This window comes from Erinaceus europaeus, chromosome 12, assembly GCF_950295315.1.
Source record: "Erinaceus europaeus chromosome 12, mEriEur2.1, whole genome shotgun sequence".
NCBI lineage: Eukaryota > Metazoa > Chordata > Mammalia > Eulipotyphla > Erinaceidae > Erinaceus > Erinaceus europaeus.
This window is the reverse complement of record NC_080173.1, coordinates 50,364,817-50,388,886: the sequence shown is the minus strand read 5'-3', so window position 1 is coordinate 50,388,886 and position 24,070 is coordinate 50,364,817. Positions and strand designations below refer to the sequence as shown.

The following is a 24,070-nucleotide window of genomic DNA, read 5'->3' as shown; positions in this document are numbered from 1 at the left end:
AGTGATCAATAGTATTTTCCCTTTCCCTTCATATCTTTTGTTTTTAATTATGCCCCCTCCCCCAAAAAATCTAAATAGTATCCTTAAGTCTCTATTCCCCTATCTCTATAAGAAAAGGGGGAGAATGTATGTGTGTATGTGTGATCCCACCTCATTCCCCACCCCCATTTTGAGAGTTTTAACCTTTAAAGTGAAAAAAAAAAAAGTTTGATAATTTTTACTTTCTAAAAACAGGAAAAGGAACTCACTTAAATATCCTGGGATCTGTATAGAGGAAGAAAAGATATTTTTGTTCATTTTTCCAGCTGTTTTATCTATAAATGTGATGATGAAGTAAAGGTTTGGCAGATTTTCAGCTTTACTGTTAGATTACAAACCCAATTAATTATATTCAAAAGTGGTTTTGGTTTTGTTTGGTTTTAATTATTGTATGATGGGAGACATTAAGTCCATTAAATACATTATTTTGAGCAGATGAGAAAACTGATTCTGTCCATGAATGTGAGACAAAACTGGTTTGACTGATTATTTCTTAGAGTCCCCACCCAAACAAATTTGCTTGGCCCAATTTCCTTAGTTTTTTCTTCAGTTGTCCAAAAGAACGATAAGGATTTAGATAACATCAGATTTGTATGTTTGGAAACAGGACAGTTAGCACAAATTTGTATGTAGCTGTTAGTTTATAGTTTAGACAACACCCAACCAAGAGTGTGTGTATATGTGTACACACCACACACACACACACACACACACACACACACACACACACACACACTATGTATTGTTGAGGTACTGAAATGTTTACCAGCAGGTTTTGAGAGAGAATGCTGCATTAGGAGTGTCAGTTGCCTCATTCTCCAGATTTAGGTTCCTGACACTGTATTTCTCTCTCTCTCTCTCTCTCTCTCTCCCCCCGCATCAGGTATATAACTTGTCTATGTACAGATATTTTGTAATATAATAAGTTTTTTGTTCCGTTTATAAAAATGGAAGGAGATTGGAAAATTAAATATTTCCTGTTACTATACCACTTTTGCTCCATTGCTTTACTTCTTAATTTGTACCCTCTAAACAGATCTAATAATACATAAAGGACTTTTTTTCCTTCTACTTTATCTTAGGGTTTCCTTGTCTTGGCATTGTTACATGAAGACTCAAACTATCAAAATGTTCTCAGGACTTGAAGAGGTGCTAAAAACACTAGACTAGGAACTAGGAAAAGTAAAAGCAGTAGGTAGTCAAAAGAGTTGAGTTTCATGTACCTAACTCTTCTTGAAAGGAGAGGTAAGTGGGTTTGAGCTCAACTGTTATCAAGAGAAATTGGTAAGAGTAAGTGTAGTCTCAAACCTAGGTCCTCACTCTTCTAACCTATTATGTGTTGCTTTGAGTAGCATGGAGATTACCATTCATAGCTGTGTTTAACAATTTCCTGGTGCATTGCTAATCCAGGAAGTGAGTCAAACATTGTTTATAAGGGTAAAATTTCTCTTCCAAAATCATTTTTCCTATCTAGACCTAAGGAGAAAGTTGTTTTCCCATCTCTTTCATGGCTTTGGACACAGACCTAGATTTTGCAGCAGTCCTATTAGTTATGATGTAAGTAGAAAGGGAGCACACAAAATTCATCTGGAGACAGAAATGATGTGAGTGAAGTAAGGGATCCATCAGAACAAGAGAAATTAGAAATGAAACAACTAGTGATATGTGTTGGTGCCCTGATTTGAATCCCGGAAGCTTAGGGCTGTCTCATCTGAACCCAGAAGGGAAATGGAGAGCTCAAGACTAACAGTCCCTGGAATCCTGGCTAGCCTCCAGAATAAAGCGATGTTTGGGTTTGGTTTTGTTTTGCATTGTTTTTTGTTTTTACCAGAGCACTGTTCAGCTCTGGCTTATGGTGGTATGGTGTGGGGGATTGAACCTGGGATCTTGGAGTCTGAGACATGAGTTTGTTTGCATAGCCGCTATGCTATCTTCCCTCACTCTTAATTAAAAAAGTATTTGTGAGAGAAATTAGGAGGAGAGAGAACCAGAGCATGACTCACTTGGCATGTCAGGGATAAAACTCAGCCCAGCAGTTTATCCACTGCACTACCTCCCATGCCCCTATGTTCACAGTCTCTAGACATTTCAAGACTAGGAACATGAACTTCAACCTCCTAAATTATTTCTGCTTGAAGCAGTGGTTTCTTTTTTTTATTATTATTATTCCCTTTTGTTGCCCTTGTTTTATTGTAGTTGATGTTGGATAGGACAGAGAGAAATGGGGGGGGGGAAACGGGGAGAGAAAGATAGACACCGGCAGACCTGCTTCACCGCCTGTGAGTGACTCCACTGCAGGTGGGGAGCCGGGGGCTCGAACCGGGATCCTTAAGCCAGTTCTTGTGCTTTGCGCCATGTGCGCTTAACCCGCTGCGCTACTGGGTTTCTTTTTAATATCAAACCCAAGACTTAAAATTTTTTTATTATTATTTATTTATTAGAGACAGAAATCAAGAGGTAAGGGGGAGGGAAAGAGGGAGAGAGATAGACACCTGCAGTACTGCTTCACTCGCAAAGCTTTCCCCCTACAGGTAAGGACTAGGGACTCGAACCTGGGTCCTTATGCATTGTGACATGTACACTCAACCAGGTGCGCCACCACCTGGCCCCAAGAGTTTTTTTTTAAAGATTTTATTTTTATTTATTGATGAGAAAGATAGGAGGAGAGATAGAGAACCAGACATCACTGGTACATGTGCTGCCAGGGATTGAACTCCAGACCTCATGCTTCAGAGTCCAATGCTTTATCCACTGGACCACCCAAGACTATTTTCTAACTAAAAACCATATAGTTTGTATCTATTTTTTCCTTAGGGCAGGGGATACAGCATAATGGTTATGCAAACAGACTCCTTAGGCCCATTTATTTTGCCCCCAAACATGCATCCTTAACTGGTGAGGTTAATGCCTTCAGAAAGTTAACATTCTTGATGCTAAACAAGGATTTGCCCTTAACTTGCCTTTAATATATGTGAGTTCTCTGTCCACAATTTTAGTTATCTTGAATGGTCAGGTGAATATAAGTGGGGAGTTCTTAAATGAATGGTGCTCAGCCATTCCAGGGGAAAGGAACTGCTAATTGTTCTAGTAATTCTGAAAAGACAAGGTGAGCATTCCTGGACACTTAGATTTATTTTTTGGCCCAGGTGTGACATTTCTCATCTATAGGAATGAAAGAGTTCCTTAAGCCTGAGAAATTTAATTACTCTCAAATGAAAGTTTACTCCAAGCCAAGATTGACAGACTGGGGGTGTGACAATTGAAGGAATTAACAGTGATATCACAATATATACTTGCTTCCCCATATCCTGTCTTTTCATTTTTTTTTTTCCTCTCCCTATCACTGCCCAACTCATACCTGAGTCCTGCCAGAGGTATTGTCTAATCAATCTGTAGAGTAGAGTTACTGCTGTTTTTGAAGGGCGGTAAGAATACAGAAGAAATCTATTTCAGATTTTCAGCTTATGTGGGCCAGAGGTAATAGAGCAAAATAATCCTGATTTTGTACTGCTGAGAGCTATGAGGGGGATCTTTTCATTTAGTATGGGATACAAGAGATTGTTTACTGGTCTAGGAGGGGAATGTTTAGCCTTCACCTCTTGAGTCTTATTTTTGCTGATGACATTTCTGAGTTTAGTTGCACCTGGTGTCTATGGCAAGTAGAGCCTGATTAGGAAGAGGGCTCTGCCATGCATAGGGAAGCAGATGAGGGCTGCTTTGATGTCCTGATGATTAGTCACTAGGGTGCCAAAATGTTTTGACCACTGCATTGCTCTTACATCTCCTCAAAAATTAGTAGCCCAAGGTTGAGAGAAAGGATGATAGGAAGTTTGTGTTTAATACTCTCTGAATGAGTAATTATAAACCTTTTTCAACATACAGTCCTCAACTATAGCACATTTTCTTTATTAAGAGGGTTTGACCACGAAATAAAGCTCTTAGGCATTAGGTTCTCTAGAACCTGGAAATAGATGGAGCTTTGGATGTTCTGTTCTGATATGGTTTTTAATTGAAGCTAGTGTTGATAGTTTAAAAAGAAGGATGTTTTATCTAAGCCAAAACATTCCTTTGGATGGCAGAATGGAAAGACCTTTAAAAGATTATAGTGTATAGTGTAATGATTAGCTAGGCAAAAGGCTCAGTTTTAAAGGGTGTTATCTTTGCCTTAAGTAACCTATCTGATGACTGTCTCAAGTAGGGGATCCATTGCCCTCCTTTGTCTACAGAAGTACAACTAATGCCGAATGAGAAACACCACTGGTGAGGATTAGCTTGTCTGACAACCCTCCCCACCAAGGATAGATGATTTTCAGTGGTATAAACCCAGGAGTTAAACAGGTGGTGCTGCACCTGATTGAGGACACACATTACAATGTGCACAAAGACCCAGGTTCAATCGTCTACTCCCCACCTATAGGCTGGAAGCTTCACTAGCAATGATACAGTTCTGCTTGTCTCTTATCTCCATCTTCATCTCTCTCATTTCCCCTCACCCCTCAATTTCTCTATCCTGGCTGGGGAGGAGAGAAAACCCAGGGGCCTGTTAACCCTTCAGGAACATCTTAGCTTGGCCATGTATCAATATTTCAATTTTTGTTAGGGAACCAAAGGCCTTATGTAAAACAAAACATATGGGGAAATAGAGCAGTGTAGAGCTGGACTACAGAGGACATAATTGTTTGCAGAAAAAAGACAGGTATGGGATGGAAGGAAGATTTATGATTGGATTAGTGAAAGTTAAAGATTCAGAACTTAATTCAGGGAGACGCCATCTAGTGATAATGTGAATAAAGTTTCTCTTGATTACAATAGTGATGACTTTATGGCTTGGGGATGGGCTTTCATCCCATAGACTGGGGGATGCTATAAAAACATTCACTAGAGGAGCTAGAATAAATTTTGCTTAGCACTGCTGTCTGTGTATTGGGTTGTTGGAAAAAGCCATGATGTTTTTCTTATTCCTTTTTTTTTTTTTTTTTTTTTTTTTTTTTATCAGAGCACTGTTCAGCTCTGGTTTATGGTGGTGCTGGAGATTGAACCTGGGACTCTGGAGCCTCAGGCATAAGAGTCTGTTTGCATAACCACTATGCTATCTACCCTCTGCTGGACATTTTTCTATAACTTTTTTTCAATAACCCAGTAGTTGAGAAGAATTTGTTTTTAGTACAGTTCCTTTTTCCATTTTAGATTCAAGTAGAGGTATTACATAGAGTAAACAAGTCAGAATACGTGAATTAGAGTCACAGAATGTGAGAGCTATAAAAGGACTTAAGGCAGCCCCAGAGGTAGCACAGTGAATAAAGTGTTGAACTTGCAAGCATGAGGTCTTGAGTTCATTTCTCACCCTTGCATATGCCAGAAATCTCTCTTTTGTTATTAATGGTCATGAAAAGGACATGAATTTGATTTTTAAAAAAATTATGAGAGGACCAAAGCAACACTGTGACATAGTGGTGGAAGAGATTGAACTCAGAATTTCATACATGGAAAACCTCCTGGGGCACAGTTTGTCTAATTCTTTAACCAGTTGAAAAAAAGAGCCCAGAAGTTTTGAGAAACTTGGAAGAAAAGAGAAAAAGGGAACTAACATTGTTGAGAATTTATGTGTCTGGTACAATACTAGGTACTTTTATTATTTGATTCCTTTTTTATTTTGTTAAGTTTATTTACAAGAGGGTGAGAGAAAATCAGAGCATCATTCTGGCACATGCTATGACAGGGATTGAACTTGAGACCTCATGCATGAGGGCCACTATTGTCTTGGTTCTTAAGCACCTTGAGGCTAAAGATGAAAAGAGCAAAAGAATCTCTCTTATCATCTTGAACAATAAATTAGAGATAAAGGAGAGTGAAGATCACCCTTTCCTGTCTAACCACACAGGGCTAAAGGAAGTGGAGTCAGCTTTTGTAAGTGAGGTTACTCTAAGGAAGTACTCACTAAATAGGTGAGGCTCTTGAACGACTTAGAGACCTTTCAAACTTTTGATAGTAAGAGGTGGGATAGAGGCAAGGCTCCTAGGAAACAAAGTTACTGTTGACTCTGAGATGGACTTTCATGCTAGAAAATTCTCAGGTCATGACCTGAGAATAAAAGATAAATCTTAGGAATAAGGGACAATTTGGGGGCATTCTTATTATGGAGTCTTCAAAGAGAACAGTGTTTATATACTATGAACCAAGGAGATGAATTCCTTTCATGACCAGACTGGTTTGGGAATTTTTTTTTTTTTTTTTTTTTTTTTACTATTGGTTTGTTTTATAACACATTTTGAAGTCATGAAACAGTTTGTAATTTGGGGACAATCCAATGCCAAGTTCAATGTTAGTAGGAGCAGGTGGCAATTTGAAAATCGACAGAATATGATTAGATTCCTTGTAGATATTTGATATGATATCCTAGTAGGTATCTATCACAAAAGTGGCTGCATTGGGTAGCAGTAATGTTACCAGTCGTGTCCAGAGTACAGAGCAACTTCTGAGGAAGTTGGGGCCTGGGGAGTGGGGGTATCATCTCTTGGGAACTTCTGGATCTAGTGAGAGTTCAGTCTTATACCTGGGCAGGGGTATTTGGGTGGTATTTGTCAGTACTTTAATGTAGGTTATTAAATAAAATTGTACACCAGTAAAGAGAGAGCTAAAGCAAAAAATAATCAGGAAAAAAAGGGAGTAATGATTATTTGAAAATAGGGAGGGGACATGAACAGAAAAGACAGTGTGATTGAAGAAATCCTATGGAGGAAGGTGTTTTGTGAAGAGGACTAAATAGTCTGAGTGGTTAGGCAAAGGAATATTAGGTGGTCTTGAGTCGTGACTTGAATGAGAACTTTGTATTTGACTTGTCAAGCAGTAGCAACAGAGCTTGATGAGATGGATATGATAGTGAAGATGTTTGCAGCTGTATAGGGTCTAGGAAACAGGGAAACTTGTAGGATGTTATTGTTGAGGTGAGGAATTAAAAAGTCTGAAGATGATGACTACAAGACATGTTTATTCTGTTAATGGTGATGATAGATGGGGAAGAGGGTAGTGCTTTGTTTTTAAGAAGCAGGAGGTGTTTGTTTACCGATTGGTGGACTATGTCTATGTTCAGCACAGTTTTAGGAGGAGGAATCTCTTCCCCCTGGAAGATTACGGAGTTGTGTTACGTACCCAATTACAGTCTGCCTTCTTCAGGTTGGAGAGTCTATTGCTAGGCTGTGCCTTCAGACTTCGAGAATGCTATTCCACTATGGATCTAGGAAAGAAAAAATTTTTTTCTTTTTGTTTTTTCTATTTTGTGTTTGTCAGTTTTCCTCCTCTAATGATTTGAAGACCTGATATCATGCCTGTGGATGCACAGTTCTCTAGTTTGATTCTTGGAAGGCCTTTTCTGTTCCTCCCTAGGGGTCATTTGTATCTCTGGTTCTTGCTCCCAGAGCCATAAAGTGGGAGCCCCCATTTATTAATTGGGTTGGGACTGGGGAGAGGGTCAACAGGGGACTCTTTAGTGTGGCAGGCGGGGGTCTTCCCGAATGAGCCCATTAGCCAGCCCCAGTGGCAGCTGAATCGGGGCCGCAGCCAAGTCCTCTCTGTTTCAAAAACCCTCCATCGCCTGCAGCAGATCAGAACAAGGCCTGCGGGAGCCCTTAGCTTCTGATTGCAGCTGTGAGGAAGGACGAAACAATTTATAGGAAGCCAAGTAGCTCCTGTCTCACTCTCTTCCTTTCTGACTTTGGAGAGGGGGGCTATTGGGATGTGGTGCCTGCCTTCCACCATAGCTTGTTACAGGGGGCTAAAGGAGGAGTAAACTTAAGTATACTTGTGCATTGGACATTTATGTTGATATTCTGGGTCTGTTTATACGTGTTCTTGATTTCTTCCATCCACACACAATTATATTGGATAAGCAGCCACTACTTACATGTGTGGCTTCCCTGGGGCAAAGCGAATTGTGTGCTCAGACTTTTAAATAGTCTCAGGTATATGTTGGGGGTGGGGTGGGGGTCTGTGTGTGTGTGTGGAGTGGTGCACAAGCTTATTTTACGTACACCTGCTTTGTTTCTGAGCTGCCTTATCAAGATTATTCAGGGCTAGAGTTTGGTCACTTTCTTAACACCTTTTCTTTTTAATAAAAGGTGTTTGGTAGTTAAAGAGAGGCCTCTTACTGGGACAGGCATCTTCTGGGAAACTTCCTTTTGCAGTGACCCAGAGAAAGGGTATGGAGAAAAGTAATGTCTTACTTCCTAATGGAAGGACACTTGGTCTTCATAGATAACAAACTAAAAAGGAGCTCTAGAGATCGCCTACTCAACCATTTCAGTTTACAGAGCAGAAAACTAAGGTCTAGGGACATGCCTTTACCACAGTCTCACTGTGAATTTGTTAGTGGCAGCCAGCCAAGATTAGAATTCAAGAAGCCAGAATTTTACCCTACATGAATTTAATCTCCACCCTTAAAAGCACCAACTTCCAAGAACCCTGAGCTTCGTCAGGAAAGGAAGGTAGGACTGAGAGATTTGATGGGCAAGGAGAGGGAATGATTGAGGAAGGGAAAGATAGATTTCAAAACCAATTAATAGAAAAACTCAGGAGCTTTGTAATATTTATTTATTTTTACTGAAAAGACTAATCTTTCAATGACATGCAAATTATACAAATATGATTTTTATTTAGAGTCAAGAGTTTTTCTTCATTGGGAAGCCAGTAGCTAAAAATCTTGATGCCTTAGAGTTATTCCAAAGTTCAAAGAGAATCTTTCCATCATTTTGGAGGGCTGGACAGCAGTCACAGAACTTTAAAGGCTTTGTGAGGAATTCACCCTAATCAGTCTCTAAATAGGCTTCTTTGCATTACAATACCCTATACTGAAAAAGCTAAATTCCAGATTAGGGAGTAATTTAGTTTCCTGTTGGGAAACTAACCAGAGACTCTAAATTAGAGAAGGGATTAAAGAACTCTTTAGTGAAGTGAGATATTCTTTAGGTTACAGAGAAATTGCAGGGGAGAGAAGTTTTTGCTCATCCTTGTTATCTCTATTTTTAGTTTTGATATGTTCATTTTCTCTTTTGGAGAGACTGGAAGAAGGTGTTATATGGTAGTCCATAATGACCTAAATAATGGGCACAAGAAACTGGCATGGAGGGCTGGTTCTGTAAATCATTTCCCTCTAGCGCTTACAGTCATTTTCCCTCTTTGGATCACTCCCAGATATATTTACTTTCCCGTCCAATGCTTGTTTTCTGAGTCTAGGAGTTTCTGAATCTTAAGAGAATGCTAAAGGGTCCCTGAGTTGGAAACAGACACTTAAGAAAGAAACCACTGGGCAGCTTGGAGAGTTATGGGGTATAAGGCAAAAAGGTAGCAAACCTACAAAATGAGCTTTTCTGGTGACAAGTAGCTTCTAGTACCTATCCTTTTCATTTTCCCCATCACACTCTGATTACTGATAACAAAGAGAACGTGCAGCTCATCCCCATGCAAATTCATCCTGACCTAGGGAATAGGAGATAGTCCTAGGTGCCCCCCAAATCTCAATTCTGTCTCAAAGTAGTTTGGAATTTATTATTTTATTTTATTATTATTATTTTTTAAATATTTATTTTATTTATTCCCTTTTGTTGCCCTTGTTGTTTTATTGTTGTAGTTATTATTGTTGTTGTCGTTGTTGGATAGGACAGAGAGAAATGGAGAGAGGAGGGGAAGACAGAGAGAGAGGGGAGAGAAAGATAGACACCTGCAGACCTGCTTCACCGCCTGTGAAGCGACTCCCCTGCAGGTGGGGAGCCGGGGTTCGAACCGGGATCCTTATGCCGGTCCTTGTGCTTTGTGCCACCTGCGCTTAACCTGCTGCGCTACCGCCCGACTCCCTATTATTTTATTTAAGCTCTTCTTCCTTCCTCTTTTTTTTTTTTTTTTGGTTTGTGTGTTTTCCCTCTGAGTCATTTTTTTTTTTTTTTAAGATTTTATTTATTTATGAGAAAGATAGGGGAGAGAGAGAAAGAACCAGACATCACTCTGGTACATGTGCTGCCAGGGATTGAACTCAGGACCTCATGCTTGAGATTCTAGTGCCTTAGCCACTGCGCCACCTCCTGGACCACATGAGTCATTCTTGAAGAAGCTGTTTTGTGCAGGAAAACCTTGAATGTGAGCTGATCTAAAACCATATGCCCCCTTCTGAGTCACCTGCAGTAACTTTGAACTTTCACTGCCCTTTGTAATTCCAGGTGTCATTTTTCTGTATAACTATGGGTTTTCCTTTATCAGACAGGGGTCTAGTTCCTTGGAGACAGAGATCTTAGAACACCTTCACTCTCTGGGAGCTGATTTTAGGTCCATTTAACTCCTGTGTGAATTTAGTTTGAGGGAGTTGAAAAGGTTGTCAGCATCATTGTTACCTACCAAGGCTATGTTCCCTGCGTGAAAGTTAAAAAATCTTTGATGCCTAGTCCCTTGTCACATATCTAATATGACATGTCTTCCTTTACAGGTGGCAGCAAGAGTAAGAGGGATGACCCCTGAGGAATTTGGTGATGTCCATCAGTGACCTGGTATCTGGAACCCTGGCAAATTCAGACTCTTTCAAAGATTCTAAAGCCAGGTAGGAATCTAAGAGCAACTAAAGGCCACTGCTTTTGTAAAGGACACACACACACACACACACACACACACAATCTAAGACCAATCAGAGGCCACTGCTTTTGTAAAGGACACACACACACATATGTATGTCTTAGGCAAATTTCTTTTTTAAAAAAGTATTTATTTTCTCTTTTGTTGCCCTTGTTGAGGCAAGTTTCTTATTCCCAGAGATCCCCAAAGGAGTTTCTCAGCTTTTTATTTGACCCTATTATGCTGTCCTAATTAACAAATTCTCCCTTCTGACTAGAGTAGTCTACACCCTTATTGGCAATGGCAATCATTTCATTCCTGTTCTTTCCTTTTGACTATTTCTGCTCATGGATATTCTACTGTGAGCTTTTGCTGTTAGTTACTTTCACCCTTCTCTCTGTAACACTTGCCCCCACTCACCCACTGCTCTATAAACGCCCTGCCCTCTTCATCTACCCCAAGAAGCTGTTTTCTCTGTCTTCTGATAAAGCAGAGCTAGTGTTCTCTCCTTCTCTCTCTCTCTCTCTCTCTCTCTCTCTCCACCACTGCTTATCAGCTTCTCCACTTTGTTTCTAGGTTTGATAGGAGACCCCACCAGTACAAATACTGTGAGAAATATCAGAAGTAGAAGCATGCATGTCTATTTCTGTCCATCCTCAATGCCCAGAGCTAGTCAGGTCACCAGCCTGGTCCAGTGCCCACCCCAACCTTGCTGCCAGGTAGATGTGCTTCTCTTTACCCACCAACCCCAAATAGGGTCATATTTCTTTCTGGGGATTTTTTTTTTCTTCTGTTGTTAAAGAGGAACACCTGATGACTGAGCTTTTTGCTTCAGTGACTTCCAATCACAATCTTTAGAAAGACTTTCCTGACATTAAATCTTTTTCTCTTCTCTGCTCCTTTTTAGCTTTATTTGCTAATGAGGGAGAAGGGAAGAGAGAAAGAGAACACCAGAGCATCTTTCTGGCACATGGGATGCTAGGAGTTGAACCCAGGACCTCAGTCTTGGGATTCCAAAGCTTTACCCACTTTTGACCCCTATCTTTCTCCTTTTTTATAGTTCAGAACCACTTCCCTCATTTACTATGGGACCAGTAAACAAATGGTAGTTGACACGGTAGAGGAAATAGCTAACAACAGACAGACCTGATCTCGGGTCTGGAAGTCTGAAATTCCATTATGCTCCATGGCCTGGCATCCTTGGAAAGTACCTGAATCTTTTGAGGGAAAAGTGTTTTATGTGGTGGATAGTCTTGAAGACAAGACGTTAGACTCACGGAGCCTTTTCCTGGTCATCCCTGGGACCCCACCCCTATCCTTAGGGAGAGAATCTTTGTAGGGAAGAACTTATCACAGGTGATTTCTGTCTCAAGCTGAAGTGGCAACTCTCTCTCTCTTTTTCCCTCTCTCTTTCTCTTTAAATTTTTATTATATTTATTTATGTATTGGATAGAGATATCAAATTAAGAGCAAAGGAGGATATAAAGAGTGAGAGAGAGGGGGTCGAGTGGTAGCACAGTGGGTTAAGTGCACGTGGAGCAAGGTGCAAGGACCGGCGTAAGGACCCCAGTTCGAGCCCCCTGCTCCCCACCTGCAGGGGAGTTGCTTTACAGGTGGTGAAGCAAGTCTGCAGGTGTCTATCATTCTCTTCCCCTCTCTGTGTTCCCCTCCTCGCTCCATTTCTCTCTGTCCTATCCAACAATGAACAACATCAACAACAATAATAACCACAACAAGGCTACAACAACAAGGGCAACAAAAGGGGGAAAAAAAATGGCCTCCAGGAGCAGTGGATTCATGATGCAGGCACTGAGCCCAGCAATAATCCTGGAGGCAAAAAAAAAAAAAGAGTGAGAGAGACAGAGACACCTGCAGACCTGCTTCACTATTTGCAAAGCTTTCCCCCTGCAGGTGGGGACTTGGGGTCTTGAACCTGGGTCCTTGCACACTGTAACATGTGCACTCAATCAGGTGCACCACAACCTGGCCCCAAGTGGCAACTCTTGTGTGCTACCTTTAGAGAGTTGGTATGAGGGGCAGAGCCTCTCCTGCTTCTGGGCACTAGAGAGGATATCATCTTTGACCCTTCAACCTAAGGTCTCCTTTTTCAGTAGTGCTCTCTCACCTTTGCAATGCACACAACACAAGTGGCAGACCTAAATAAGCACTAGCTCTGGTCTAGACCCTCCCTCCCCTGATAGACACGTAGCTTGAGTTGGACATGGACCAAAGGATGGGCAGGGTGGAAGGATAAGCATAAATATTTAAAATAAATAAATAAATAAATAAAACAAAGAAATAATAATAAACCAGGAAATGTACCTAGAAATGGCTGAGCAATAAATATGCATGAGGGGGCAAAGAGATAGTGACTGTGCAAAAAATTTTCATACCTGGGGCTCCTACGTCTCAGATCCCAGGTCCCAGGTTCTGGTAAAGGAAAGAAAAGGAAAGAAGGAGTGGGGGTAGATAGCATAATGGTTATGCAAAGAGATTCTCATGCCTGGGGCTCCAAGGTCCCAGGTTCAGTCCTCTACACCATTATAAACCAGAGCTGAGCAGTGCTATGGTAAAAAGAATAAAAATAAAGAAGGAGAAGGAGGAGAAGAAGGAGGAGGAGGAAAGAAGAAGAAAGAAAAGGAGAGGAAGGGAAGGGAGGCTGAGGGAAAGGGAGGAGAGGTGAAGGGAAAAGACAGGAAAGGAAAAAAGGAAGGGAAGGGCATGAGGTACTCTGATGGCATAGAGACCACCAGCATCTATATACTATATATTTTTTATTTTATTTTTTTGGATAGGACAGAAACTGAGAAGGGAGGGGGAGATAGGGACGAGAGAAAGATAGACCATGGCTTGTGAAGCGACCCCTCTGCTGGAGGCTCAAACCAGGTTCCTTGAGTGGGTACTTATGCTTCCTACTATGTGCACTTAACCTGGTGCGCCACTGCCTGGCCCCTTAATTTTATATTTCCAGGTAGAAAGTGAGAAATAGGGAGAGACAGACACAGTAGCATTACTATATCACTTGTAAAGTTTTCTCATTGCGTGGTGCTACCATGTGTGGTAACCGGGCCTCAATCCTAGGTAAATGATGTGCTCCACTGGGCCCACCATCAACACTGATTTCAATACTGCCCACGTGTGTGATCCCTCAAAGCTGCTGCGCTAGTTGGGCAATTGCAGTCTTGATTTCTGCCACAAGAGGGTGCTGCTGACCAATTAAAATGCATGCCCCTTGGCAGACTGTTGGGGGTGGGGGGTGATTTTAGATTTAGAAACACCTCTGAGAGATCAAGAGACTGAGAACTAGGGCCCAAGAAGCCAGAAGGTTAATTAAGAACACTTGTTCTTTAGAAATGGCCCAAGACTCTGAGTGCTGCTCTAGTGACCTGACATCTTGTGTTCAACTCAACTTGGGGAGCCCCATAGCGCTAAGTGCTCAGCACTTTGCATAGGTGCTTCTCTCCCTCAGGGTGTGGCAGACTCCAGCTGTCAAACCCACAGTTCCCTGCATCCAAGACAATTTTCCAACCCAGGGGGCAAAAGTGCCTTGTTTTCAGAGAATAAATATCTTGAAATTGTTTTTAAGTATCTTTGTTTGTCAGTGGGGGAAGTGTTGGAAAGAGAACCAAGAATACTGAAAGAGAGGGAAAGTTCAGCCTTTGTTACCCCCATTACTTCCCCTAGCTCAGATCTGCAGAGCTCAGAATGGTCTAGTGAATGTTTGCAGTCTGAGTGACTGGAGAGCACCCCCAAGGATACCCAGGACAGTATAAGTCAACTGGCATCAGAAGGTGGGGTAGATAAGGGGGCTGCTTCGACCCAGGGGCCTTATACTGAGCCCCTATTGTGCAGTGGCTCTGCTAGGGATGCTAGTGCCTCAGGAATCTGTGGGGGGAGGGGGGGCACAACTCCCGTAGTTGATTCTGTTTCCATGAGGCTAAGGGAGATGGCAGAGGTGCTCATCCTCCCTCCTCCCCCCATGCCTGAGGGCCCCTCCCCAGGAGGACAGCTTGATTAAACAGTCAGTGCTGCTGGAATTACTGCACAGCTGGCGCTCCCCCCAGCACCCGAGCAGAGCAGCAGCACAGATTAAAATCTCCAATTAGCGTTAAAGTGAAGTGAGGAGGTACTGAGGCTGCCAAGGAGGCCAGGCAGGAGGAGGACAGTGGGTCATAACCTTCCTCACTTCTGCCTGGATTCTGAGTGCTGCCCTTAGCCAACCCTTCTTTCCTAGTTCCTCTTCTAGAAGCTCTCAATACCTATTTAGATTGACAACACTTAAGACCAGAGAGCTTCATGAGGGACAGGATGAGGAGCAGATTTCCTACCTGGTAAAACATTGGGGCTTCATAACTGGGAGGTTCATGAGGGTGACCGTCTTTCTTTAAGGTGCAGGGTGGGCCTGGGACTTTGCTGGTGGGTGCAGTGATTATGACCACACATGTATGGGTATGAAACTCAACCCCTAAAATCTTAGAATTTTGTAAAATACTGATAAATCATTAGTGGTAGGGCTAGGGAGATAGCATAATGTTTATGCAAAAAGTCTCATGCCTGAGGCTCCAAGGTCTCAGGTTCAATTCCCAGTCCCCATAAGTCAGAGCTGAGTAGTGCTCTGGAAAGAAAAAAAAAAAATCACTGATAGAAATTACAAAGCCCTCCTTATAGTCTACCAGGCAGCCAGGTTGAAGCAACTTCATGCTACTGCTGCTGTTTTTGTCTTGAGAAGAGCAAGCTGGACAGATCTCTCCAGGTCCCCTTACCTATAGGGTGCTGGGGGAAGCAGGGCCTACACAAATGTCCATTCTTGCATATTTTATCCTATCTGACTCACCCACTACCACCCAAATTATGTCTCCTTCCTTCTTCCATTCTTAGCTTTCCTGTAGGCAGGGGTAGGCACAGCCAGGCTTCGGAGCATCACCATGCCCTGCCACCTGGGTTCCAACTGGCTCCTCATTATCGTCTTTACAATTTGGGGAAGGGCAGGGATATATTAAGAATGAAAGTCTCAGAGTCTCTCAACCCCTAAATATCACCCCCTTCTAAGGATCCTCCTACCATTTACACTCTGTCCTTCTCCCACCAAGCCCAGGACTCCTGGCAGCACAGCTAGATCTGCCCTTTGACTTCCTTCTGCCCCTTTAAGGGAAATAGAGGTGGGTACCCAGCTGACTGAATCTACTCACACCTCCAGAAATTAGACATCAGGGCACAATGCCACCCTCCTAGGCTGGCACATGCTACCCTGGCAGAGGTTCAAGTACCCCCCCATACCCTCACCCCTATGTCTTCCTCTTTTCTCTCTCTTTTTCTTCCTCTCTCTCTCCCACTCTTTTTTTCTCAGCTCAGAGCACAGCTGAGCCTTAAAGGGGGGGGTGAGGGTGGGGGGAGACCAAGCTGGGGCAGAGGGATGGAGAGCTCCAATAGCACGTTTTCACCTGCCATTTAATTGGATGTATTTTTAATTAATGGGACCTCAGGGACCAACATGAGACAATCTGATCTCTGAATAGGGACAGGGGAGGGATTGGGTAAGGGAGGAGGATTGGGCCACTGGGTGCGGTTACTGGGAACCCAGGCCCATCAATCACTGGCCACTTTGCGTTCTGGCATGGAGAATAGTAAGGTGGAGGAGGAGGGAAGACACTGGGGAGAGGTGCCAAGATTTCCCCCCAACTATCAGCAGCTCCGAAAAGGATGTAACTAAACTGGTTAATTTGGGTCTGATATCTGAAATTATAGCCAGGATATTAGCTAAGGCTATTTTCTTGCTTGTAGGGTTTTACTCATTTGGACTTGTCCTAATAAGTGCTGTAAAATTTTGAAAGGAATATAGGGATAGGACTTTGAGGTCCTTGGAGACAGTACAAAAACTCAGAACCAGAGAATGTGGTGAGAGGGAGGAGAAGGGTGGGGGGTTCAGATAGAGATATTTCTGTACATTTAGACATAAAGTGGCATGGAAAATAACATGCCTGTGAAACTTGGTGCCTTTTAGGGTATGAATCATATAACATGGTTTCAGGGGAGAGAAATTAGATCTCATCTTGCTGAACCCTTCATTTTACAGATGTGGAATGGAGACCCAGAGAACAGAAATCCTTTGAATCCTATGCTGGCATCGCTGGAAGGTAGGTAGCTAGAGGATGGTGGGTAAAGTCAAGGGGAGAGGGTAGAAAGGTTATTCATTGCTTGTCACTGACTTGAGTCTTAGAAACAACTTAGAGAAATCAGGCAGGTGCTTTTTTTGTACAGCCTGTTGCAGAGGTCATCTCATTCTCCCTTCCAGGCAGACAGAGCCCCTCACCCCATGGGATTATACCATATTCCTTTGATTTCTCTCCCTCTCTCTCTCTCTAATTTGTTACAGCTGGGGAGGTTGTAATAGCAGAGCACAGGACTTGCATTCATGAAGTCCTGATTCCCCAGTCTCTCGTCTGTCAGAGTGATACTCTGATTCTCTCTCATTCATAAATTAATTAATTAATCTTTTTTTAACTTCAGGAGAGAGAGAGGGAGAGAGAGAAAGAGGGAGATGGCAAATACAGTACCAGAGATAAAACCTGGGATCTCACACATGCAAGTCATTTGTCTGTGTTTTTTTGTTGTTTTTATTTTTGTTTTTATGCTACCAGAGTTATTGCTGGGGTTCTATGCCCACGTAGCTCTAACTCTTCCTCCCAGCAGACTCCTTTTTTCCTTTTATTTTTTTCTTGGTTTGGCCCTACGATGAGAGAAAAAAGAGACATCACAGCACTACTTCACTGCCCATAAGTTGCCCGTCCCCTGTTCCTAATGTGATAGCTAGGACATAAACTTAGATTCTCACATATGGCAAAGTATACATTTTTATTATTTATTTGATGGGAGTTGAGAGAGAGAGAGAGAAGGGGAGAGAGACAGAAAGGAGAGATGAGAGACAAACACCTACAGTACTGTTTCACTATTTGTAAAGCTTCCATTCTGCAGACAAGGACCAGGGACTTAAATCAGGATCTCTGTGGATGGTGCATGCATTTTTTTTCTTTCTTTCTTTTAACTTTTTTTTAAAAAAGATTTATTTATTTATTTAGTAAAAGGAGAAAGAGAACCAAGCAGCACTCTGGCCTCCAGCACATGTGATTCTGGGGATCATACTCAGGACTTCATGCTTGAGAGTCCAGTGCTTAATCCACTCTGCCACCTTCTATTGTGTTTTGTTTTGTCACAGGGTTTCACTTAAAAAAAAATTTACATTTATTTACTTATTTTTCCTTTTGTTGCCTGTTGTTTAATGTTGTTGTTATTGCTGTCATTGTTGTTGGATAGGACAGAGAGAAATGGAGAGAGGAGGGGAAGGCAGAGAGGGGGTGAGAAAGACACCTGTAGACCTGCTTCACTGCCTGTGAAGAGACTCCCCTACAGAGGTGGGGAGCTGGGGCTCGAACCAGGATAAAAAGTACCCGTTCCTTGCGCTTTGTGCCACCTGCGCTTAACCTGCTGAGCTATGCCTGACTCCCGGTTTCACTTTTTTTTTTTGTTTTTTACTATTTTATTAATCCTTTCCCTTTTGTTGCCCTTGTTAACTGTTGCTGGTGTTATTATTGTTGGATAGGACAGAGAGAAATGGAGAGAGGAGGGGAAGACAGAGAGGGGGAGAGAAAGACACCTGTAGACCTACTTTACTGCCTGTGAAGCAATCTCCTTGCTGGTGGGGAGCCGGGGCTCAAACTGAGATCCTTAAGCCAGTCCTTGTGCTTTGCACAACGTGCGCTTAACCCACTGCGCTGCTGCCCAACTCCCCCGAACTGCTCAGCTCTGGTTTATGGCGGTGTGGGGGATTGAACCTGGGACTTGAGAGCCTCAGGCATGAAAGTCTCTTTGCATAACCATTATGCTATACCCCCACTATGCAACCCGGATTCTTACACCAGTCCTTGCGCTTCACGCATGTGCGCTTAACCCACTGCGCTACCGCCCGTTACCTCCCTTTCCTTTCCTTTCCTTTCCTTTCCTTTCCTTTCCTTTCCTTTCCTTTCCTTTCCTTTCCTTTCCTTTTCCTTTTCCTTTTCCTTTTCCTTTCCTTTTCCTTCCCTTCCCTTCCCTTCCCTTCCCTTCCCTTCCCTTCCCTTCCCTTCCCTTCCTTTCTCCCTCCATCCTTCCCCTCCTTTCCTCCTTTCCTTCCTTCCTTCCTTCCTTTTTTTAAAATTTTGCCTCCAGGGTTATTGCTGGGGCTCAGTGCCTGCACTACAAATCCACTGCTCCTGGAGGCTATTTTTTCCCTTTTGTTGCCCTTGTTGTTTATCATTGTTATTATTGTTGTTGCTGCTGCTATTGTTGTTGGATAGGACAGAGAGAAATGGAGAGAGGAGGGGAAGACAGAGAGGGGGAGAGAATGATAGACACTTGCAGACCTGCTTTACCACTTGTGAAGCAACCCTCCTGCAGGTGGGGAGCCAGGGGCTCAAACCAGGATCCTTAAGCCGGTCCTTGTGCTTTGTGTCACGTGCGCTTAACCTGCTGCGCCACAGTCAGCCCCTCACTTCTTAGGGCCAACTCACTCCCACACTCCCTGCCACCCTCTACCCCCTACTAGAAAGAAAGACACAGAGACACTACTGCATCCAAAGCTTTTCCCAGTGCCATGAGGACCAGGGGCTCAAATCTGAGTCATGTGCATAGCAAAGCAGGCACCTACCCAGATGAGCTATCTCTTGACACCAAATTTGCATTTTATTCACTAAACCAATGTGGATTTTACCATATTCTTTAAGATCCATAGGGAAGGAAATATACCAGCTATTCAGATTCCTAGCCAAGAAATAAATGCCCCCATGATGACTAAATATTTTTTTTGAGATCTTATCCAAATTTCTTTGCCATATTATAAGTTTTTAGATATAATTATTTTTAATATTATTAAAAAATAAACAGTAAGGAGTGATCTTATAATTACTGTTCTGTACCTTTTTTAAAGTTTTATTTATTTATATTTGTTATTTTTTAAAAAAATATTTTACTTATTTATTAATGAGAAAGATTAAATGAGAAGAAGAGAAAGAACCAGACATCACTCTGGTACATGTGCTGCCAGAGATAGAACCAAGGATCTCATGCTTGAGAGTCCAGTGTTTTATCCACTGCACTACCTCCTGGACCACTTGTTTTATTTATTAATATGAGAGTGATAAGGAGAGAGAACCAGAACATCAGTCTGACACATGTGATATTGAGTATTGAACTCAGGACTTGATGTTGACATTCCCAGTCTTTATCCACTGTGCCATCTCCCAGGTTGCTATTGTTCCATAGAACAAAGACAGTGGCTAAAGTACAAGATTGGTAAGCATGAGGCTCCAAGTTCTGGCTTCAGCATGGCATATAACAAAATCATACTCTGGTTTTCTCTTTGTCCTTTCTTTCTCATAAAATACATTTAAAAACACATCTACAACAAGCAAAAAAAAAAAAAAAGCAGAATTAAAGCTCAAGGCCCTGAAGGATGACCCTGAAATGCCCTTATAATTACACAATAATTTATTACACTCTGGTAAGTGCATTGCCAGACCTCACACATGCATGTAAGTCTGGAGTTTACTTGATGCACAGGCTCCCAAGCCTTGTTCTAGATTTCTGAGTTAAGACCGAGATAGTTCTGTGTGGTGCTGGTAAGATGGAAAAGTTTCTAGGTGTTTTCACTTTTTTTTTAACCACAGCACTGTCCATCTCTGGCTTATGGTGGTACTGAATTGGGAGCTCAGAACCTCAGACATGAAGTTGTTTCCATAACTGCTGTTTTCCCAGCAGTCTTTACTTCTTTTACTGTTCAGACATTAGGGTTTAGGAAAAAAAGGATGAAGGAGAATATTGGCTTTCATGGTTTGGGAAGTGGCATAGTGGATAAGGTATTAAGCATAAGGTCCTGAGTTCAGTCCCTGGCGGCACATATACCAGAGTGATATCTGATTCTTTCTCTCCTATCTTTCTCATGAATAAATAAATAAAACCTTAAAAAAAATAAAAAGAAAAAAAAGTGAAAAATGGCTTCCCTATCAGATTACTAAAGTTAGCATTTTTCCTCCTAAAAATAACTCTATGCTTCATAAGACTGAGGATAGACATGGAGCTTGGAAAAAGCAGTAACTGTAAAAACTTTTCTGTATTGTCCAATCTTGTAACACTTCTCCCCCACTCTAAGAATTGTCTTTTGTATCTTAATACTCCATTTTACACCCCCATAACTCTTGGAGAAAAGCAGGATGTGCCTTTCTCAGTGCTCCCAGTCTCACACCCTCCCTTGTCCTTAGGCCCTCCAAATCAAAGGCTGATGTCCTTGCCTGTCTGATTCTCTGCCCTCTCCATTAGCAACAAGATAAGAGGACCATGTGCATCCTACTCAAAAAATATGGGAAGAATTCATCTAATTCTCTCCCTGCCTCCAAAGATCTGCAGGAGTGGGAATGGAGAAGGAGATGCCAGGTTATTGGAAATAAAGATTCTCTTGTCAGAAAAGATCAAAGGAAAACCTGAAAATGGAGAATAGGGAGGGAAGTTTGGAAACAGAAACCTGTAGTCCGACCTGTGGGACTGGCTGCCTAATGTAGGACATACCATTCATATTGAATGTTGTCCAGGGGATTTATTGTGTGGTACAAGGAAATGAACTCAGGCCTAATGAATGTGCAGTACTGCTGAGTGACACCCCACCCCCATAGAACTTTTCTATTTAGAGGAAGAGACACCATAGTACTATCTCACTATCCATGGAGCTCCCTTGGTGCCAGACCCTGATGTTCCTATGTGCTACTTGGATTTGAGCTCTGGATCTCTCACTCATGGCAAGGAGATAGCATACTCTATCAGGTGAGCGATCTCCTTGCCACCTTGGGGAATTTACTAGGTGGATCCCACTTACAGAGCTGTTGATTCTTCCATGAAACAAAGAGTAGCATAGAATAGCATGCAGTGAAGAAGGAGAGAAGGTGCCAGAATTTCTATAAGTCATCTTTCTCATTCCTTACCCACACTGACTAGTGTAGAAGGGACTAAATGGCCTTTAAAACACCCAATTTAGATTCTCTAGGAGGGGCCAGGAACTAGCATAATGGTTATGCCTGAGGTTCTAACTTCCCCAGTTCAGTCCCCAGCACCACCATAAACCAAAACTGAGCAGTGCTCTGGTAAATAAACAAACAAACAAATAAATAAAACAAAATCCTCAAGGAATAGGGCCCCTTTTCCCCAACCCCACCAGACAAGCTTCAGACTCCCAAAGTTTAACCAAGGATGTCAGATATATAGCCCTGGAGTCAAAGCCTAGAACCTTCTCTGGAGTTCAGAAGAAAACCCAAGTCTTGGGGAGTCGGGCTGTAGCGCAGCGGGTTAAGCGCAGGTGGCGCAAAGCACAAGGACCGGCATAAGGATCCCGGTTCGAACCCTGGCCCCCCACCTGCAGGGGAGTTGCTTCACAGGCGGTGAAGCAGGTCTGCAGGTGTCTATCTTTCTCTCCCCCTCTCTGTCTTCCCCTCCTCTCTCCATTTCTCTCTGTCCTATCCAACAACAACAACAACAATAATAACTACAACAATAAAACAACAAGGGCAACAAAAGGAAATAAATAAGTTAAAAAAAACAAAAACAAACAAACAAAAAAACCCAAGTCTTTATGGTAGGTAAAAATGAATAGACTTGAAGTAAGTGGAAAGTAGAGGTGGCAGTACTGAGAATTCCCTGCCCTCTGGAGAAAAAAAGAATAGTTGAAAAACTCAATATTAATGCACAGCTTAGCTATTATTCTAATGGGACCCCTTTCCTCCTCCCTCAGTGTGTACCACTGGTTGTTGAGAGATTTGGATGTCTGAACCTCCTACCTTGAGACATCAGACGTGAAGAGCCCCTCTCTGATTCTCAAAGCCAGCAGACAGGCCTCTCAGAAGTGACAGTGCCGTGCTCTCCATCAGTATCCAGGGAAAAGGTCTTGGAGAAGAAATATTGGCCAGAAAGGGAACCAAGAGGAGATACCTGCTCCTGAAACAGCCTCCCTATACCACCCCTTCTCATGTTCCCTCCCATATGCCAACAAGGCTGTGTGCCCAAGTGTACCAGCTCTCCTGGCTGGTGATCTGCTCAGCTACACAGGTACCAGTCACTCTGCTACAGCACACAGCACAGGCTAGGGTCTTTGGCAACTCTTTGCTCACTTATCTCAGTGTGTATTTGTGGAAGATTCCAAGGTGTTTGCGACCCTGAGAACAGGAAAATAGTGGGTTCTGGGGCCCTTTGGGTGCATATTTGCCTGGCTGGAGGAGGGAGAGAGAAGCCTGCTGGCAGCTTAGTGGACATCAAGGTTCTGGTGACTCATAGTAGTTGAGATGGCTCATGAACACAGACAGGAAAGAGCTCCAGGTCTGTTAGAAGCTCACTTTTGCCCCATTTCTACTCCTCCCTTCCCCAACTCTTGAACTTTGTGGATAAAGATCACTCATCTGAATTCTGGGACAAGGAGAGGCCCCAGGCATGAAAGAAGAATGAGAAATATGAGAGAAGAGAATTAAGGAAGCTGAATATTTCCAGCAAGAGGATTCTCTATGAAGAAAAGATGGAGAGGCCAGCTTTTCTTGCCCTAGTGCAGTTACTGGCTGCACAGAGAGTTCTGGACATGCACATGTGCTGGAGCAGCTCAGCACTCCAGGTTCTTCCCAGAAGAGGCTTTCCACGGAGACACAGCTACTTTTCCCTGCCCTCACTTGTCTACTCAGAGCTGTGGGTACCCAGCTGACAGAAGATGTGATTTTTTTTTTTTTCAGTTTTATTTATTTATTCATGAGAAAGATAAGCGAGAAAGAGCCAGACATCACTCTGGTACATCTGCTGCCGGGGACTGAACTCAGGACCTCATGCTTGAGAGTCCAATGGTTTATCCACTACACCACCTACCAGACCACAGATGTGATTTTTTTAAAGCACTATTACAAGACCAAAACCTGGAAGGATTATCACTTGGTCACACTAACAGAAAGCGTCCAGAAGATAGACCAGAAGACTCTTCTATGCCTTTAACCACAGTCTCAGGGACCACCTTATTTCAGCAGAGGGAAAAGGGACTGTTGGATACCATTTATCTAGACACACAGTAAATATCCTTTCTCTAATCTCAAAAAAAAGGTTGGACTAAGAAGAGGGGATTTCTTTAAGTCTGAGTTTACATTTACCTGTTTGTATTGTACTTCTGTTCCTTTCACTGCCCAAAGATCTGTTCTCCAACAGGAATAAGGAACCCTCTACTGGGATGCTTCTGACAATCTAGAGATGGCTTTTGGTTGGAGAAAGGGGAAGACCATTTATTCTGCATGCAGGGAGAGAGAACTGGTTCACTACTCCAGCTCTTGGCAGAATCAGCAGCCCAGGGGCCTCTGCTAGAACACTCAGAATAAAGCTCAGTTAAACATGAACCAACAAA

The 24,070-nt window shown here is 42.6% G+C and overlaps 1 protein-coding gene across 2 annotated transcripts in view; it reads left to right on the top strand.

The window, feature by feature from the left end:
- The window catches only part of CDK12 (cyclin dependent kinase 12), a 105,036-nt gene extending 80,966 nt beyond the window's left edge, over positions 1-24,070 (top strand). For both annotated transcript variants that reach the window (XM_060203576.1, XM_060203575.1), the window contains 3 exons: positions 10,508-10,618; positions 16,703-16,763; positions 22,436-24,070. In XM_060203576.1, coding sequence (XP_060059559.1) covers positions 10,508-10,539 — 32 coding nt within the window. In that variant the 3' untranslated portion in view covers positions 10,540-10,618; positions 16,703-16,763; positions 22,436-24,070. The remainder of the gene's footprint in view (positions 1-10,507; positions 10,619-16,702; positions 16,764-22,435) is intronic.